Raw genomic sequence first — 20,576 nt, 5'->3', positions numbered from 1 at the left:
ATCAGGGCGATTTCTTTTCTCCCGATTTTTTTTATTTCCACACGAATGCTTTTTTGTACCGTATTTTCCCTTCAATCTAAAGAAATTCCCAAAAACTCCGTCGGATCTACCAATTTCCCTCAACATCGCTCTCATTATGCAGCCGGAATCTTCCATTCTGGCAAGTTGGCCTTTCTCTTCGGTTAACACTATATAATCTAAGCTAAAAAAAGCTAAAGTTGAGCACTGTTTTACGCAGAACATTACAAAATTTCATTTCCCACCTTTTAATTACAAAAAAAAAACTTTTCATTTTATAGACGTTTTAGCCACCTGCGTTTATAGAAATTGCGCACTTGCAAATGATTGCTTTCGACCAGGAACAAAATATCAAACATCTAAATGTCGCTGTCAAACGAATTCTCAAGAAACCAAGGAACTTATATTCCCTTCAATTGTTTCACACAATCTTCGCTTTCTATGCATTTTCTAAGAAGAAGAGAAAAATGTGACTGCGAATATAGAAATTGCGCTCACTGTAAGCGGAATCATTAGAATCCGTGGTTTGAAGGCCTTGCAATGACAATGAAGCTGAATTATCCAAGTCCACCGTTAACATATCACAAACCTCCCTATCGAATGATTTTCTCTTTAGAGTTGGTAGTTTTCGTATGTTAGTAATCAAGGGATCAGAAGGAATTGTAATGTTGTGGAGCCTTGAAGTCTTTCGCCTAAAATGTTCCCTGTAGGCCCTAAAATCTTTTTTCGGGCTTGTGCTTCCTCGTTAAGCTGTATGATTGGTAACAATACGTGCGAAATAATTTCTGGGCCGTGTAGTAGTTCCATGGATATAATTGTATGTATAATTTGCCGTCTCTAAACAATAAATTTTGAATTTTTCTTTATTTATATCGAAACCACTTGAAATTGTTTGCATAATCATGTAAAATCGTCTAATCAGCTCTTTATCAATTGCAGAAATAGTTGCGGATTCTTCAAAATTTTGAAAAAACTTCCTGGCTACATTGGCTAGGTTTTGGTTGATCGATTATTAGCGATATTTTTTACCTAAACTTTTCTTCAAGAATTTTTTCGTAGTTCTCAACAATATCTTTGATTTCTTTTGTGATTCGCCAAGAAACTTGTGGATAACATTTGTTGTAAGTTGTTAAAATCTTTAGACGCGGCACCGCACAAATAGCATCGGAGAGAAGATTTAGTCTCATTTAAGGCATTGCATAATTTGCTGTCTACCATCGTGAATATGGTTTTATGCGCCACAGAGTATTTTTTATCATCGATCGATCGATATCTGTTTTTTATCTCTAGCAAGCTCTTCTGTTTCTACAATAACGAGAAGACGATGGCCGAGGATTATTCCAGGCTATAATATTTTTATTAATTGCCGATTCCAGTCGTAATGGGACAAGATATGTTACGAACACGAACTTATCATCATCAAGTTCTGAAACGAATTTCTATTTGTACTGCATGTGACTAGAATTACCATCGAAACCCCACTTTGAAATTAGGTTTAGAGAATCAGATGAATCTGAACTTCCAATGACATCTTTTTGACCTGAGAGTAGTCGACAGACAGTATGGTCTACAATTAATTATAATGATACCTCAGCTTCATTTTCTTTTACTGAAATGTTTTCTGGGTAATTTTTCTTTTTGGACAAATTTGTAAGGTAGGAATATTTGCTTCGCATTACGTTATACTATTTCTTGGATAATTCAGCCTCAATTATCATAGACAGAACATTAGTTGCTGGCAAATATGTTGGCTTTTGGACATATTTATTTTTTATATGTTTTTGAGCAAATCCTGGTATTTCGATTACTTTCTTTATCAAGTCTGCTTCAAATCTTCTACCGCTCGCCCTCAATTGCATTTGCGTAGCATAAGCTAAAACATCCGGATGATTTCCAGCACGCAAAGCTGCTGTTTTCCTACGTTTCGTCTGCTCGGTATTTGCTTAGAAATCTAATACTACAACCACCTCTTGAATGTAGGTTGGTTTAAAATATGCAGGACCCTTCTAGCCATCTTTTTTGTTTGTTTGAAAAAATCTGTCCTTATGTCTATTGCAACTTATCCATATTATGTCTACTGCAACTTATCCAATTTTAACTGGCTTTTGAAATTTGTTAAAGTTATGGCAATTAGCTTGTAACGGTACTTTTTGACAAATGAACTTCCAAACATCTACAAATTTTTTATCAAATGATGTTTGTTTAGTTTGGAAAAATATTTCGCACGTTTTCTTCCTTGTGATGAAAATTTGAGTGCAAGAATCGTCTAAAATAGAGCAAGAACGCTGCTCAAACTTTTCACACTAAATTTATTTTATTCAATTTTTAATTTTTGCGCAATAGGATTTTACTTTTTTCTTCAATTTTAATTTATTTGGTCTTTCCATTGTAACATTACATTGGCTGATTTGAAATCCCCTTGCGCAAAATTGAAATATTCACATTCGCAATAAAATTGATTGGCCAGATTTAAATACAAAGTTTTTCCCTAAGTTCGCTATAAAAAAAATTTTTTTTTTTTTTTTTGTATTTTAATGTATTACATAGCGTTACTCGAACACGCCATAGTAATTTGAAGCAAACCTTGTAAAGGATAAGAAACTGACGAATATTTGGTTTTGCCACTTCGAATATATGTAATAATTAAGTCTAATACCAACGAGAAATGACAAGGACTAAAACTAATGAAAGTAAATAATTGCCGAAGTGTTTACATTGTTTCAGTCATATAATACATCTCTCCCAACGCTGCGGCCATCGTTGTACTCGTAAGAAAGTTAACAATCAGAATTTTGTTTGACTAGTAATCAACGTCATTAGTTCGGTGCAACGTAGGTCCTGTCTTCCTCCGTAATGCAGAATGATTCTTTTGGACCAAAAAACAGAACTTTCTGCTTTCAATAGGAATGTCGATTATTTGCACGAACTGATCCCACTTACATACACCTCGTGTCTCCTTCACTTCAATCCCACGCCATCTTTTCCTCCTCCTCCCATCTGTCGCACCCAAAAAAAATCACTTGCCATTTTGAAGGGCAAATCCGTGTAGTGCTGCCACAAGGATACATTTTTTTCTGCCGTGGCCGAAATTTGACTACTTTAATTTTAATTTTCAAACTCCGAATGCTGGCAAGGAAATTGCATCGATAGACCATACTACCACTTTTTTGGATGACAGTATACATTCTCCGGTTTTGATACATCCTAGAAACTTTCGCTTTTTGTTTGAATAATTGCAATTTATCCAGATTTACTGTCGAATTAGCTTGTTGAAATTTTTAAAATGCCCTTCTGTGGGCATGTGAGCTTTGGGTTTAACGTTAGCGCATATAATTTCGTTATCGTTTGTGATTTCGAAGTTTTCTGTCTGCTTTATACTTATCCTTTTTCCTTTAGATTTTTTGCAAATGTTCTTCTCGTATTTGAAGATTGTTGACTTTTTTTTCTATTGAAAGTGAATCTTTATAACTTATATAACATCGATTCTAAGACGCCCTCTGTTTTTTTCTTTAGTAACTTTAACATTTTTTTGGAAATCGGATGCAAGACACATACAGTAGTACATAATATTAGAAGCTTGAATTATCAGTATCATCTGCCGATGAAAACACAACATCATCCTCAGAGCCGTACAGAGCATTTAGACACTTCAGATATTCTTCTCTTAAGTGGTCCTTAAATGATTTGATGATCGAAACGCCAGGAGTTGGAGCTGGCTGCTCATACCTCCCGGAATCACAACTATGTCAATGTTTCCATTCCGCATAATTGACTTAATGTGGTCAGCAGTATGTGCCTTGAAAATATCAAGAACCAACATGTTCCGCGGGGAGCGAAGGGATCCTGGCTGTGTATTCCAAACCACCTGCACCGAGTCTTCCATGAGTTCAGTTGTCATCCAAGCTTTCCCTTTGCTCTTATGAGAACACGGTTGGGAAAATCCTCGTTTTACGATTATGTATGATGTATGGTGGCATTTTGTTTCCATTGGCAGTTACGCATAACATAATAGTCACCTTTTGTTTCTCTTAGCCATTGGTCTTCATTTTCACCTCCTTTCCACCCTTCTCATTAACACTATTTGACGGCATGCCAATATAAACTGGAGTTTCATGGCATAGTGCGTAGTTGTTTTCAATTCTCATTTGAGCACAGTTTCCCCAATATATGAAAACTCATGATGTCTCCCAAACTATTACTATATTATTCGCAAATTGATTAAAAAATTATCAAAACTGCACTTTGCTTTTTTAATGAGGCCAAAGGGCCAACAGACTTCCTGGTAGGCTGGTCGGCAGGTCGTACTTGAGTCTTGATAAAATGCCATTGTTGACATTTGTCATCTCAGTCTCGTATGAGGCCGTCAGCTTTTTCTACGGTCATTGAATGCAGCGGCAGAGGCGAATTGACAATGACGCTCAGGTTCGCGCCTCCGATGTGCCGCCACACTCAAGCCAACCACATAGGATTGAAAATTTGTCAGTTTGTTCTCATAATCTAATGACAATTTTTTATGATGTTCGGCTTCTCAAACTTAGGTTCATACGTCGCATGCACTTATCACACCACCACCTAGATATATTAAAGTTTTGAATGCTCACTTGTCCGTTTGCCTTAAATATCAGTATTTGTTGAGAAACCGGAAAGTTTTTCCTTCGTTGGTCAGTAACGAACTGGTATACTGCTTCGTCCACGTCAGGATAGCGACCTTTCTGAAGGCTCACATTTTTAGCCCGCGCTTCCCTATGTTCCACTCAATATCAATAATAGAACCAGTTTGGAATAGTAGCAATTGAGCCCTTTGATTTGATATCCCACACGGCTATATTTGGTGCAAAAAACTTTGCACTTCGTGTTCGCGTGTATTCTATAAAAAAACTAGTACAAGAAATTTGCGTTTTCTAGATTGTGTTCGCAAGTTCATACACTCTGTGGACCGTCCACCAATGTATGTATGAGGGAAAGTCACCGAAGCTAAAAGTCATAAAGACAAAAACTACAAAGTTTCCGTATGCGCTTACATAGAGTCTGCCTTTTATAAGAATCGTGAATGGATAGCTGAGGGTTCTAAGCATATAAAACCAATTCGTGCCAACATTTTTTTTTTAAATCGCTGTACTATCTCTGAAAGAGCTAATCGATTACGCAGAACGAATTGATAACAGTCCAAAAATGCAACTAACTTAGGATAATTTCTGTCACTTCTTCAAACTAGCAAGCATTTTCATATTGCAAGCCTTTCTCCCATAAAATATTTCAATCCTGTTTTTTATCCTAATGAGATAATTATTTTTATAATGTCACTACACAATTTTATTATTAAATTTATTTATTATTAATTAATTTAACGTCAAAACTTATTTTTACACTTGATTTACAACTAAGAGTTGGATATGAAAGGAGGCAGATAATTATATATATCATATTTACATATCTTTAGTTCGAATAAATCTTGGCTTATATATTAGAATAAATTGTGAAAATATGTAAGAACTGACACCATACATGTTAATTAAAAATACTACAGTAAACAGGACATGGAACTTTAGCTATGAGCCAATTCGATTCGGTAACAAAATTACCAGTTCAACTCATAGCTTTGATGTGAAACTAGAATAGAATTCGTTTTATTTTATTTGAGACCCTCATTTTCACTTATTTCCTTTGATGGATTCTAAGATTTCGAACTCTTCGAGTTGTGCACAAATATTACAATATTATATTATATATTTTATCAAATATAAAAGAGAATATAATGTTAAAAATATAATCACATATTTTTTTGAATAAATTAGAAAACTTCTCATGTGAATGTTGTAGCATAAGGAAAGTTTTTTTTTTTTTCACAAAAACAGTGTTTTATTTATTTTTTTTTCGCAGAAAAAAAGAAAAAAAAGCTTGAAATAAAAAATGTACTGCTAATGTTTTAATAAAATCCTTGGGAAAAAAATCAAAGACCAAGACCAACAGAGTTTACATTTATACGATTGTTTTGCTGAATATAACAAGTCAATTTATTTATTTTTTTAAACATATTAAAGAAGTATAGACCCACACCTGCTTTCCAGAAGAATTGTCAATCTATATCTAGTTGAAAAAGACAACTTTTCTTAAATGCAATTATCATCTGTGAAAAGTATAATCCCAAATTTGCTACTCCAGCTGCTCATTATCGTGGATGAGAAGCTTACCGATAACATCCCTGGCAGGACCATCATATGACTTAGGATCACTTGCAAGTTTTTCGTAACACGGTATTCAAAAGACAACGAAAGTAGAGAGCAGGCAAATAGAAGTACCGACAGATAAAAATTCTATTGTCATGATTACCACTCACGGTTGTCCACAGGGCAGGGTATTATCACAGCTTATGTGGAGTATGGCAGTGGACGAACTCCTGGATGAGTTAACAAATACAGGAGGATAGAAACCCAAGCGGACAAAGGACTGTTTAAACCTCACCAAGAAGAACCTCCGAATCATATTGGGAATATTCACTGGTCACTGCCAACTAAAGTATCCCTAATGAAGCTAGGGATATCTGCGGACACTGCCTGCAGGTTCTGTGCAGAGTGTATCGAAACCTCTATACACGTATTAGGACAATGTGCAGCACTTGTGCAAAGTAAGTAAGGCAGTTGGGAGAATACTTAATATCAAATCCAAAGTTGAACGATTTTGAAGTAGGGAATATAGTAAAATTCTTAACGATTATAGGTTTGCTTGACATACTATAGCTAACAGGTACACTATAGCCAGTAAAAGGTACACAAGAGTTCTTTTAGGACGCAGTGCAACTTCCATTAACAGAATAATAATAATAATGAGGCGCTGGGAGCTGTATACGTCTACAAACCTTTTATCGTTATTGTAGGGTCACCAAAACAATGCATGGTCCCATCACATCTCCAAGCAAGATGCTGTTACATCCTACCTTGGCAGTCAGACCTGTTACCATCAGCACAATGCCACCTTCCTCCTTAACTGTTCATAGAAAGCATCCTTCTCCACTATATTCGAAATTTCCATTAGTGGGTAGCATTGCACAATTGTGATGCTCCTTAACCGAAATCTCCGATCAAAATCTTAGAATAAACGTCCTGTCAGAAAGTGGCTCCTAGCTCAAGAAACCGTGTTTTGCGATAGCCACCAGCAACATTGGATTCGCGTCCAATAATGAAACAAGTGGGGAAACCGGAAGCTTGACGCTTCAACTATAAAAAGTATTGTGTTTCCCTTTGTGAGAGGCATAACGCAGTTCTCCATTGGCTGATAGCATTGACTCGAGATATTTAGATCGCTCAGTTCTGTTAGCGGCATTGACCTGCCCAGAACTGACAGAAGACATTGTATCGATTTTAATATTTGTTTTACACAAAACCTTAAAAATGGGATGAATCTATGAAAAAACGCCAATTATGTTTTTTGTGTTCTATTCGCTTGAAAATAAACAAGTCGGGAAACCAGAAACTGGAAGCTTCAGGTATGAAAGGTTTTGTGTATTTTTTATATAAAATGTGATTGTGCAAAACTTACGAGTTCCGGCAAACTTAGTAGGAACATGCTTTATATTATAGCTTATATTGCTGGATTTCATGATTCTAGAATGACCTTAAGTGGGGTTTTGCAGGCAATTACTAAAAAGTATAATAATATACTATTATTAACTTTATTTGAAAAGATATTGGCATGAAGGGTATTTCGCAGCGTAGCCACTGTATAGTGGTAGTTTCGTGACTCTTTTTTCAGATTTTTGGACAGGTTCTGATAATGGATCCATAAAAGAAATGACCACTTTTCAGCTCCGGCCTCTCCCTTGTGCACTAAATGACAGAACTTAGACCAGCCCTGAAAATAAGTAATTGTAATTATGTAAGTAATAAGTAAATGACTATATTCGGTGAAAAAATTTTTAAACCCTCCCCCTCACGTAGAATGATTAACATGTCTGCGTGTGCATTCACAGTTCCCACTTTTTTATCAAATTTAGTCTCTTGTGTGACAGACAGACAGACAGTAAACCGATTTTAATAAAGTTTTGTTTTACACAAAGCCTTAAGAAGGGTTCATCTGGCAGCGGCAAAGAGCAAAAGGATTGGGGAGAAGTAACTTTTTCATATATGGGGATTTAATATTTCACTCGAATGTCAATTATCCTCGTTAATTATGACGTTAGCGTCTTATTAACATAGCTTCGATCACGGGAAATTGATCATTTTGTACTGCAATAACTTTGAAGCTAATAGCGGTATTCTCACGAAACTTTTCATTATTGTGCGTGATGCTGTTCTTTTTTCTTCTTTTTCCCTTTGTTGCGTTCACAAATGTGGTCGGCTCGTCGTGATCAGTTTCGCCACTTTTTTTTATCAGAAGCTTGATCTCGATGCAACAAGATGCGGATGCGAACTGTTCCTCCAACTAGAAAAGAAATCATCTCGGCCGTCAATGCACTTAAACGGAGCTGCACCTGCAGTTTTTACAGATCTGCTATTTCTATTCGTGCAGACATGCTGTGAATTTCGACATCTTTCCTAGAGAGTGAAAGAAGATAATGATCGTTCACATTTCAAAGAAGGGCATCCGTTTTGAGTGTGACAATTTTTTTTTTTTTTTGCAAAGCTATTATCTTTAAATAAAATAATCCTGGAACGCATCAAAGAACATCTCGAAAGCTTATTGACAGGTTTCCTTTCTGGATCCTCCTACATTGCTCACATAAAGACCTTACGGGTCATTTGGGAACAGTGCGTGAGTTTAAAACTTCACTTCACCAGCTTTCGACAGCGTCAACAGGGAGTGTCTCTGGCGTGCTCTACGCATGGGATGCATTCCGGAGAAACTAATAATTATTATCAGAGTAACATATGATGGCACAAATTGTCCCGTGCTGCATCGTCGTAAAAAGTCAGAGGAGTTTGAGGTCGATAGCGAAGTCCGCCTGGGTTGCATCTTGTCATCGATATTATGTCTTCTTGTTATTAATGGCGTTCTTCATTCTGCCGTTTCCGGAAGACGTGAATGAGTTCAATGGACTATGACATCTTTCCTCAAACACCTCGATTATGCTGAAGATATCTGTTTGTTCTCTCATCGGCTCATGGATCTTGGCCAAATAGTCCTAGATTTGAAAAGAGAAGCAAGTAGAGTTCAATTGAAGGTAAATACCAACAAGACCATGGTGCATAGTCCTATCTGCATTATGACCAGGACGTCGAAGGCGTTGGTTATCTAGGACGCGTGGTTTCTGCTAACGGTGGCACCGAACTAGGTTTCACTCGATACATTAACAGCGCCAGATCCGCTTTCGCTGCCTTGTCTAAAATCTTGAAGTTGAGGTGGAGGTTGAGACGAATCCATTCTAATGTGGAAAGTGACCCTCACCGTCACTCAATAGCTCCGAAGTTTCGCATACTCTTGTCTGTGTCGTGAGTATGCTAGCCTGATACTATTGCAAACGAAGAACTTTGTTGGCGCACGAGCCGGACATCCGGAAGCGATCATGTGGTACTGGACGTGAAGTTAATTGAAGTTTTGGGTATAAAATAACGCTCTTTCTGGTTTATATCCTCTAAAGTTAACACTGCAAAAATAGTAACCATATCTATGCATGGCTTTTCCTCGTTCCCTCCATACCGTTGGAACTCCAAATCTGAAGATTTCTTTTATTGCGACCATGCATACATACATGTGTACATAGCCTAATATGGGACCGGAGTTTTCTAGGTAACCCGGATTATTCGCACAACTCTGAATCATTGAATAAACCAATTGGTAATTTCTAACAATCAAAAGTACATCCGGTGTTTTATCAATTCAAAATATTCCTTGTGGTATACATACAGTGCGTCAAAAAAGTATTCGTCTGCTCACGTTTTTCATAACTAATTTTTCTCTATTACCTACTCTTTAGGAATAACGTGAAAATTAAGCACTCCACTCCATTGTTATAAGAAGAAGAAAAAATAAAAACATAAAATAAAGGTCATCATCATACTCAAAAAAGTATTCGTCGCTATCAATTTTCTCTTGAAATATTACCAAATAACGGTACTTGCCACAACATTTTGGTGTGTAGTGAGTCGGCATTGCGTTGTAGCCTTTTTTATTCTTAATAATAGCGTGTAACGCGGCTTGGCATTGAATTTACGAAATTTTCTGTTGTACTTCTTGAAATGCTTCTCTATTCTCCCTGAAGAGTAATTCGTAAATCATTTTTGTTTGAAATATATCTGTCCCGTATTTTTTTCCAATATGTCTCCCCAATTACTCCGTAGCGTCTACATTTGGGGCTGTGGTGGAGCTTCCAACCTTTTGTTTTGTTTCTTCCATATTTTTATTTTACTATCCGATTTAAATATATTAAATTTGCTTTCATCTCTGAAGACGACTCTTCCCCAAAAATTCAGGGGATGATCCTTGAAATAATTAACCCCTTTCGCGCCTCCGCCCTCCTCTTCTTTCCAACTAATGTCAACAAATATTTGCTTGGAAAAGTACTAATCGAAACCTTTCATTTGATACCCCAAATGGCAATATTTTGTGAAACAAATTTTACATCCCCTTTTTGCATATATGCATTTGCCTATATTTGTATATTTTATATTGTCATCTGATCGGCGTGAAAAATAATAGAAATTTCTTGGGAATACAACCATTTGCTAATAATATGATTGATTAATTGGGATCATATATTCGGTTGGGGAAAAAAAATGTCGTATTTATGATCGAAATATGACGCTTTATTTAACATACTTAGAATTATCCGATTTTGCTCAAATATGCGCCGTTTTGCTCGCAAACTTGTTGCCATTTAAAAGGCAACTTCATTATCCCCCCTTATGACGCCCCCCCCCCCCCTCTGCGTTTTGCATGGACCAGAAGAGATGGTAATCGCTTGGTGCCAGGACCGAACTATACGGTGGGTCCGATAGGCCATCCCATCCGAGCTCCCGTACCTTCTGGCGGGTCATCAAAGATGTGAGGCCAAGCGTTGTCCTGAACGAACAGATACCATTCCTTTTGACCAATTCTGGCCGCTTCTGGTCAATCGCCTGATTCAAACGGTCGAGTTGCTCACAGTAGAGGACCGAACTGAGGGTCTGCTCATAGGGGATGACTCCCTTCCAATCTCACCAAACACACAGCAAAACTTTCCTGGCCGTCAATCCGGGCTTGGTTTGGGCCGGCTCGCCGCGCTTCGACCACGTTCTTTTTCGCTTGAGGTTGTCCTACGGGATCCACTTTTCATCACCAGTTACTATCCGCTTTAAAAATGGGTCGAATTCGTTCGTGCGTCGCAGGCGTTGATTCGGTCCAAGAGATTTTTTTCCGTCAACTCGTGTGGCACCCAAACAGTTTTTTTGGAATCCAATCTTCTGCAAATGGTTCCAAACGATTTTATGGTCGTTCCTGGCCAATCGAGCCAATGCTCACATGCCGGTCTACTTGGATGATTTCGACGATTTTATCGGTTTCTACGACGATTGGCCTACCAGTACGGGGTGTATCTTCGACATCCACTATCCCAGAACGAAATCGATCAAACCAACGCTGTGCTGTGCGAATCGTTACAGTATCGGGCCCATAAACTTCACAATTTTTTTCGGCCGCCTTCGTTGCATTTTTACCTCTCAGGTAGTAAAAGCGCTAAATATGACGAATTTCTTGCTTGGTGGACTCCATCTTTGAAGCGCTATAACTTGAGACTGAAATGTACGATCACAATACTGTTAAAGAGACGCTTGTAGCACAGATTGTCGTCTTCAAATCGCCGTATAGTATGACCCGATGCGATAAGTGCAACACAAGATATGTTTAAGTGTCGCCATCTATTGACAAAATACTAAATTTCTTTTTCCCCAACCTAACATTATCAACCTCTACGTATTATGAAGCTCTGGATACCTTTTATTATATCCTATTCGCTCCCCACTCCTTTTACGTCCCTTCTTCTCCCACATGTCTTCATTCCTACTCAACTTGGTCACCACGATGATCCTTACTAAAACCCGCCTGAAACGTGCTTTGCGGAAGAAGTTTCGGACTTCAAAGAATGGCACCGAACTTGCCCATTTCAAGGCTATGCATTCCACTGTGAGTTCGATGATTAAAATAGCGCATAAGAAATACTTGTTGAGCGTCGGAGCCGCCCGTGCCCCGGTATCTTGAACCCGTTTTGGTCCCACACTTGCCATTCCCTCCTTCAACAAAAGTTGCAAATTTCTTCATCTTCGGATGCCCTTATCATCCCTATCCTCAAGAGCGCAGACCCTTTTTTTGCTGTGAACTACCGCCCCATTTCTCTTCTCTCCTCTTGCTCCAAAATCCTGGAAAGATACGTCAACGACTGGTTGACCGCGTCACCTCATTGTCATAGAGCAGCATGGTTTCGTGAAACATAGATCTACGGCTTCAAACCTTCTGGTCTTTACCAATTTCGTTGCGTAATGCTTTAATTCAGGAGGTACATGTTATTTACATCGATTTTTCCAAAGCCTTTAATACGGTTGACCATAACATTCTCCTCTCAAAACTCTCATTGCTCGACTTCCCTCCCTCAGTCATCTTCTGGCTTTCTTCCTGTCTCTCATACCGTTCCTGCATCCTGGTTACTCAACTCGTTCTTTCTCTCCTTCCCCAAGGCTCTATACTTGGCCCGCTACTCTTCCTGTTTTTTATCAATGACCTCGCCTCCATCCTCACCTGCCCGTATTTGCTTTACACAGATGATCTTAAATTATTTGCCTCGGTTTCGTCTCCGTTGAACTGTGACTCTTAAAGTACAACCCTGATAATATAGCCCGTTGATGTTTGGTCAACAAGCTAACACTGAATGTCAACAAATGCCACTAGATGTAGTATTCGCTTAAACCCTCCCCAACTTCCTTTTCCTATTCTCTTAGTTGACAACCCCTTTCACTACTGACCTCCTTCAAAGGCCTGGATGTAATATTCCACGACGACCTTCGTTTCAATTCCCACTTCGTTGACATCATCAATACAGCTTCCAAAATGTCTGATTTTATTCTACGTTCCTCCTTCGACTTTACCTCAATTCGGCCCTCCTTAACACTCTTCTATTCCGTTGTCAGAAACATCCTTGAATATTGCTGTGTAGTCTGGTCCCCCTTATGCCCAAATTCACCCGGACCCTCTTTTTTACAAAAAGAACTTTCCATGGGTTGATTATCCGTCACGACTCCGCACCCTCAATCTCCCCTCCCTGCAGCAACGCAGTATCTTCCTTGATATGTGTATTCTTTGCAAACTCTGGAATTGTCTTATAGACTGCTCTGCCCACTCGGATATTACTTTCCGTATCGCCTCGTCTCATAACACACGTAGTGCGGACATTGATGTATCCTTCGCGGAGCTCGAGATTTACTTCCACTATCCGATCTCGAGGCTATGCCGGTCCTAGAACGCCCTACAGCTTGGGTCCTTTCACTCTATTTCCTTGCTCCTCCCTTTGAGTACAATATGTAATAAGGAATTTGTTTTCAGTGTGTTGTCCTCATTAAATAAATAAATAAACTCAAAATCATGGATTTAATAATAGTAGCGCCATCTGTGTTAGCCTACAAACTTTTCAGCTCAACTGATACACAAGTCCTTGGGGAGGATTGGTGTTTCCATCTATTTCGCTGCCATTATGAAACGCTACTTGCGAGAACGGACGCCCTGGTATAACACTGATAATGTATCCCACGAGTATGTTGTCTCCGTGGGCGTCTCGCAGTGTACAACGATGTTCTTAACCTTCCTGGAACAAACGAATAAAGATTTGACAATAACCGGACACCTAAGTGGTTAGAGCACAAGGCTGTCGTATGGAAGGTCGCGTTTCAAATCTCACTGGTGACAGTGGGATTTGTATCGTGATTTGACGTCGGATACCAGTCGACTCAGCTGTGAATGGGTACTTGAGTCAAATCACACGCAACCACATTGGCTCCTATAGGGTACTATAATCCTGTAGTGTACCGTTACGGTCTTGAATGAAGTGCTCTAGCATACTTCAAGGCCTTGATCCAATATGGATTGTTGTGCCAACGATTATTATTATTATTATTATAATAACAGAAATACCAACTCCACCTGAATTATGCTAACTTTCCAAATAAACCAAGTAATGATACTGTCTTTTTAGCGGTCACGTATGGACAGTTATCCTGGATATTTTCGCTGGTATTTTGATAACAATATTGTTTTTACATGTGGATGACCCTAGTAAATATTTTATCCAATTTTCAAATGTAAGTAATTGCATCTAACTTTGATTGACTGTTTCAAATCCCAGCCCACCAACGATCATCTTAAACTTTCAGACAATAATCCTGCAACTGCGATCACTACTTGATTCCTTGAAAGGTAGTCCCGTCGGTTTGAAATTGAATGTGCAGCTCAATAACTTCTTCCTGGACTGCTTCGTATATCACGTAGATTTATGGGCCACATTTTTGGGTAAGGAAATTGTTATTTATATTTCTCAATAAATCAAAACTCTTCCATTACAGTTCTTGTATCGCCTTTGATCCATTACTTGTCCGTGCCGGTAGTGGTGCTAGGATTCTTCGGGCTGTCATTCCAATTAGCTTTGCTGACGGATGTCATCGTTTTCACTAGCTTGCATGCACAATGTTTCTACATTTACACGGCAGTGTGAGTTACAACACAAATTTGAGCCATTACTTACGATAAAAGCTAATTATGCTTCAGGTTATATCATGTGGAAATCGTTGGCTTCAGAACGCTGTGGAAAGTAGTGTTGGGCAAAAGGAAAAATGTTTTGAAAGGTGATTCCAGAATTCTTTAGAAAAGCTTTGACCAAATAAATGCAATATTATTTCTAGACCGAGTGGAGTCGCACGACTATATGAACCGCCAACTTTTCTTAGCCACATTATTTTTCGCGATTTTACTCTTCCTATTCCCAACTGTAATTGTATATTATGTAGTTTTTGCATTTGTAAGTATAAAACACTCACTAGCGAAGCACTGTTTCATAAACCTTTCCCTTATATGAAAACCAACAACTTCCAAAAATAATGATATATTTTTCCAGCTGAGAACATGCATTTATTTTGTCACATATACACTTATGGTCATGAGGCGTTTCATATTATCGTTTCCCATCAGGTCCATGGTTTTATGGATATTCGGCCATCATATGAATATCAGTGCGTAAAAAATGGTATCCTACATTTGAAAGAAAACTTCAATTATTTCCTGCTTTTTAGGTAACATTGATGTTAATCTAATTGAAGTTGCTCATTCTACATTACAACCTGTTTATGTATTCGCTTTGGAAGTTAAAAAATCATCGCTTCTGGGAAGCGTTCATTTCTGGAAAATGGATTATTTCGATAACTACCTCTCGGTTGATCAATACCTACTAGGGATTTTTAAAGGACAAATGATGGGCTTCACATTGCCCAAGACAGTAAAATGATTATATAATATGTAAGAATGCAACCTGTAATAAATAAATAAAATTCGTACAGTATTACAAATTGCTTTTAGAAACTAAAAGCATCTTTGCCGTGCCTCTAGCGGTTAAATGCAGAATAGAACATAAAACCTATTTTATTTTCCTGTACTATTTGCGAGGATTATTTGTCCTCCTTTTGAAAAGGATCGCTCTTCCATATGCAATCTACAAAATCCCTTGGTGTCGAGGTTTTTGCTATTTATATTTGATATGTTTCTTTGACGAATGCGTGTGGGTGATTTTTTCAATGAATTGCTCGGTTTCTTCTAACTTTTTAATCTGTAAATAATCTGATCTGACTTTTGTAACTGATTCAAAATTAAGGCACCACCAAGAAATCAAAACAATCAACAACGAAAGAAGCCTTTATCGCGATCAAAAGGAGCTCGGCTCGACAACAGGATCGAGCTGCTGAACTTCAACTAGCTCGGACAACACTCCGTTAATGTTTCCCACTTAATATATGGCTAACATTGCCCTGTGAGTAGGGGCTTAAGAACAAACTCAAAGTCTACTCTGCTTGTCGTAAAACGCGACTGAAAGGGGTGAAAATTTGTTGGCTAGCAACATGCAATATTCGAAACTTTATTGCTACCGAAACGCCAACAATGCCTCGGGTAGGGGTTGACCTCACAAAATGGACTACGATTGGTTCCTGGAATGTGCGCACCCGCCTCGACAACGGTATATATGGTCCCCAGAATGCTCGCTTTCTCAAACTTGAGCGGGAATTCCAACGATATAAGCTGGACATTCTGAGTCTAAGCGAAGTAAGGTGGTGGGACTCTGGAGAGTACTCCTCTCCATCTTGCCACATTAATGGCAATGTGCTTTTGTACTGTGGAAAGCTACGGTCTTGAATGAAGTGCTCTAACACACTTCAAGGCCCTGATCCGATATGGATTGTTGCGCCAATGATTATATTATAGCTAAGTAGTAGCACACGCGAATCCGGTGTCGGGTAATTTCTGACAGCTGCCACAAGGTGCGCTCCTTTGACCTGGGAACCGGTTACTGACAAAATTTACCTACTTTAAGAACCAGTGCATTGGTGCAATGATGAATTTCGATATAGTGGAGAAGAATGCTTTCTCCGAACAATTTTAAGCTAGTCAGAAGAGGCTTCCTAAAGGTGAGTTCTGAGGACACCTTGCCTGGAGGTGTGATGGGAAAGCACGGTCTTAACAGCAGTAACGATAAATGTTCGAACAAAAAGCTTGCCATGAGGTCAATTGGGTTTCAATTGATACCATACGAGTACTTTGCGATCAGCAGTAGATTGAGGAGTGGTCTTGTGGATATGCGCTGATATTGGCCTCGAAAGGGATCATCATCTGATGGACGCTTACGTGTTGCGTCCGCTACTTATTGTAGGATTGGAGAGCTACGAACCCCCAAATTCAACATCGACTGTCTATATGATCCAGATCCAGACATTGGGAAAGCGACTTTGCTCATCGGACGACAGATATCCTTGGTAACCTGTCTGAGAATATCAATGAGTAATTGGGCCGTCATCTGTATCTGTTTTGTGCTTACGCCAGAGGCGCATATGATGCGGCAAAATGTTACGTGCTGTATCGAAGTAAAATCTCAGAGGAATTTAACGCTCAAAGCGGAGTCTGCTAGGGTTTTATCTTATCTTCAATATTATTTCTTCTTGTTTTGTTATCGGTGACGTCCTTCATGCTACCTTGTCCGGGAGGCGTGAAGCTTTCCACAAATACCTCACTATGTTGATGACATTTGTTTGCTCTCTCACCGGGTCATGAACTCGTCAAAATGACTTTGGATTTGATAGGAGAGGCAAATACATTCGGATTGTAAATGAACACCAACAAAACCAAAGTTCTCCGTCTTATGGATCATCGCACTCTTTCTATCTGCATTAATGGGCAAAGCATCGAAAGCGTTGATCAATTTGTATATCTAGGAAGCATGGTTTCTGCCAACGGTTGCATTGAATTCGATGTCGCCCGGCGCAATAACAGCGCTAGATCCGCTTTTGCTGCCTTGTCTAAAATCTAAAAACTACATTTCCAGATTAAGTTGAGATTGTTTTGTACAACTGTTCTTTCTGTGTTGCTCTACGGGAGTAGCACACTGTCATGCAAAAGCTCCAAGCCTTCGTGGACATCTGTTTCTGACGTATCATCGGATTACGCTGGTCTAATGCTATTTCGAACACAGGACTTGAATTTGAGAGGGCGATGTGATCAGATAAAAGCAGCACCATTCGACATCAGCAACCGTCTACAAGGGGATGCCCTATTATGCGTTTTCTTTAACCTGGCCCTCGAGAAAGTGATCCATGATGCTGAGGTAAATGCAAGAGGTACGATTCTCTTTAAGTCTACCCAACTACTAGCCTATGCTGACGATATCGACATCATGGGAAGAATGACCCGAGAACTGCATTCATCCAGATCGAGCAGGCAGCGCGAGATCTTGGACTGCACATCAATAAAGGCAAGACAAAGTGTATGGTGGCAACGTCGGCACCAAAAACCAACCAGCCACCAACATCAAACCGCACTGGCCAGACGGGACGAATAAAAATAGGAGAATACAACTTTGAGACCGTTGACAATTTTTCCTATCTAGGGTCGAAAATCACAACCGATAACAACTACGATGACGAAATCCGCATCGGACTGTGTAGGATGGCTCGTAGGCATGTTAGCTTTCGGAACAATTTGGACAGAACAGGTAACAGATTAGTGAGTCGTTTGTATTGTCTTTATCAGATCTCTGAGCCCTTGACCAAATGGCCAGGTTAAATGATCCAATTAAATACATGCATTACCTAGTTCCTGCAGTCATAGATAGCCCGTTGATAATCATCACGTTCCCTAGACTTCCCGCACACTCGAGGCGAGCGATCAGACCTGAGTGTGCAAGAAATTCATCTGTCATGAAGCCTCATCGCAGGTTCTCTGGTACCATGGGAACCGGAATGTTCCGGCCCTTGAGAGCAGATATTCCGGGATATGTTCTCGGCCCAGTTCTTTGCGGTTGTGGTTGCGCCTATATCGTGGGGAGAGCTCCTTTTGAGCTGAAGCGTGTAGTTGCGTTGAACAACTCGCCGCATCCCTAAGTTGAACGAGTACCACTGTGCCAATCATGGCGGGACTCTGACTGTGGTCTACAAATCAATCCGTGTCCGAAGAGGACCGCCTACGCGGCGGGTGTTTACATGAAACCCCTAGAGACTTCATGCCCTAGATCCCGTTGCTTTAAGGTGGCTAGGAGATTCCAATGCCTTTTGGATCAGACATGTCTGAAGTGGCTTCGGCCGGAGCTGGGATAGCCCTTTGAGTTCATGAGTCTTGGAAGAATTTGTGGAGCATGCGCTCTCAGCCCGGTTATTTGCGATTGGCTCCTAGTGAAAGTTTTATAGGGGTTGTTGTTACGGCGATGTGAAAGTCTTTCGGGTGTGCAGCGTAGAGTTGTGCTGTACAACTCGTGCCGGTCCTCCATTGTTCGGTAGAGGCTTAAGGTAGGTCTTCCATCCACCAGTATGAATGCCTGCTCCGATTGTGGTCACAAAACCGATCCGTGTTTTAAGGAAACCATGGGCCTAAACGGCGGGAACTCGCGTTAAACAACTCGACGCTAGATTCCAATGTACTGTTACATTGTGTGGTGGCAGGAAGAAGTACAAGTACAAGTAGGAGTCCCTCGCTGGACGGGGCGCAATTGTCTCGCTTGCGACTGTCAAGACGCACTAGTCTCTTTTTGCTTAATAATACAATTAGCCACGTTCATCCGATTGATGCAGAAAAGTTTTGTTTTCTTTCTTTACGGCAAGTGTGCTTCCTTCGTTTGAGGGTCGGGTTCGCCCTGCAATAATTTGAGAAAGTTTGACTATTTACCGGACTGTGGTAGCTTGTAGAAATTCTCCGCAGTATTCATTTGAAGTGTAGTATCTAAAACGGGAATTGATCAGAATGCCGATTCATGGGTCTTATTGCTCGGTTATTTGAGGGGGTCATCCCGTGTGTCGGGTTGGAGAAATTGATTATTTTTGGATGAATTGTATCTATATATAGTGGAGAATATGTGGGCGAAGGGATTTTCCGATATTCCGAGTCGTTCAGAAATTACAGTGTTAAACAGGTAAGGAGTTTGCAGCCGCGGCTAGAGTACTCGATGAGAAAGAGCATCGAATCTTTTTTTACCTGAGCCTTATAAATTCGAACACAGGTATAAATATAAAAAGATGGAAAACCAATCAATTGTCTAAACTTATTTGCTGTTTGGAATAAAAAGGATAATCCAGCCTAGAGTGAGCACTGAAAGGCTTTCAAGCTATACTCAGTTATATTTTGTTGTAAGTATTGTGCTGTTTGCGTGTTCAGTGATTTTTTTAAATGGATCGTACGAAGGGAGATCGCTTTAACGTCCAACGTCATGCTCGCACTAGAAAACGAGTATTTCATGGGAATCGATACTTATCAGAGAAGAAAAAGGACTTCGCATCAACATCAGCAAAGAAACTTTTAGCAAGCATGATCATAGAAGTAAGGAATGCGTAGGACATGTCGAGAAAAGAATGGGAACGCGGCTTAGAAATGCAAAGAAGAATCACAAAGGCATTGGTGGAAAAGGGGCTGGAAACTTACTGATAAGTTTATTAACGACCTCACTACATTTTTTGGGCTAGCTTTTCGTCGACACGCAAATTCGATAGAAGGAATGAAGCAAGAAATTTGGGCAACTTTCTTCTGCAGACGAAAATCCTCAGCATCAAAATTGTCCAGCAGGCGAGGACAATTGGTGCAAATGGCGCAAAGCGGAAACTAAATGAGAACTGGATAGTTTCCACCACGAGAAGGCACCTTTGACTGAAGAAGTTCAAACAGTCATCAAACCAATCTACGAAGATTTGTCACGAGATGATCTCTTGAACAGATGTTGAGGAGCAGAGACCCAGAATAACAATGAATCGTTGAATGCCAAGGTCGTAGAAATAGCCACTTTTCTGGCTGTAATTATTTTCAATGAAGGATTCAATGGCATTCTCAAAATCCTAGTGACAATGGGGTATCAAGTTGGTCACATATGT

The 20,576-nt window shown here is 39.5% G+C and overlaps 1 protein-coding gene across 1 annotated transcript in view; it reads left to right on the top strand.

Moving 5' to 3' along the window:
- The window catches only part of LOC119650546 (phosphatidylinositol N-acetylglucosaminyltransferase subunit GPI1), a 92,654-nt gene extending 77,139 nt beyond the window's left edge, over positions 1-15,515 (top strand). The window contains exons 2-8 of the mRNA XM_038053365.1: positions 14,168-14,273; positions 14,346-14,481; positions 14,535-14,679; positions 14,737-14,813; positions 14,871-14,986; positions 15,083-15,197; positions 15,258-15,515. Coding sequence (XP_037909293.1) covers positions 14,168-14,273; positions 14,346-14,481; positions 14,535-14,679; positions 14,737-14,813; positions 14,871-14,986; positions 15,083-15,197; positions 15,258-15,469 — 907 coding nt within the window. The 3' untranslated portion in view covers positions 15,470-15,515. The remainder of the gene's footprint in view (positions 1-14,167; positions 14,274-14,345; positions 14,482-14,534; positions 14,680-14,736; positions 14,814-14,870; positions 14,987-15,082; positions 15,198-15,257) is intronic.
- Positions 15,516-20,576: the final 5,061 nt, after the last annotated feature.

This window comes from Hermetia illucens, chromosome 1 (assembly GCF_905115235.1).
Source record: "Hermetia illucens chromosome 1, iHerIll2.2.curated.20191125, whole genome shotgun sequence".
In the NCBI taxonomy this organism is placed as follows: domain Eukaryota; kingdom Metazoa; phylum Arthropoda; class Insecta; order Diptera; family Stratiomyidae; genus Hermetia; species Hermetia illucens.
The sequence above is the reverse complement of the archived record's forward strand: the minus strand, read 5'-3'. Positions and strand labels throughout refer to the sequence as shown.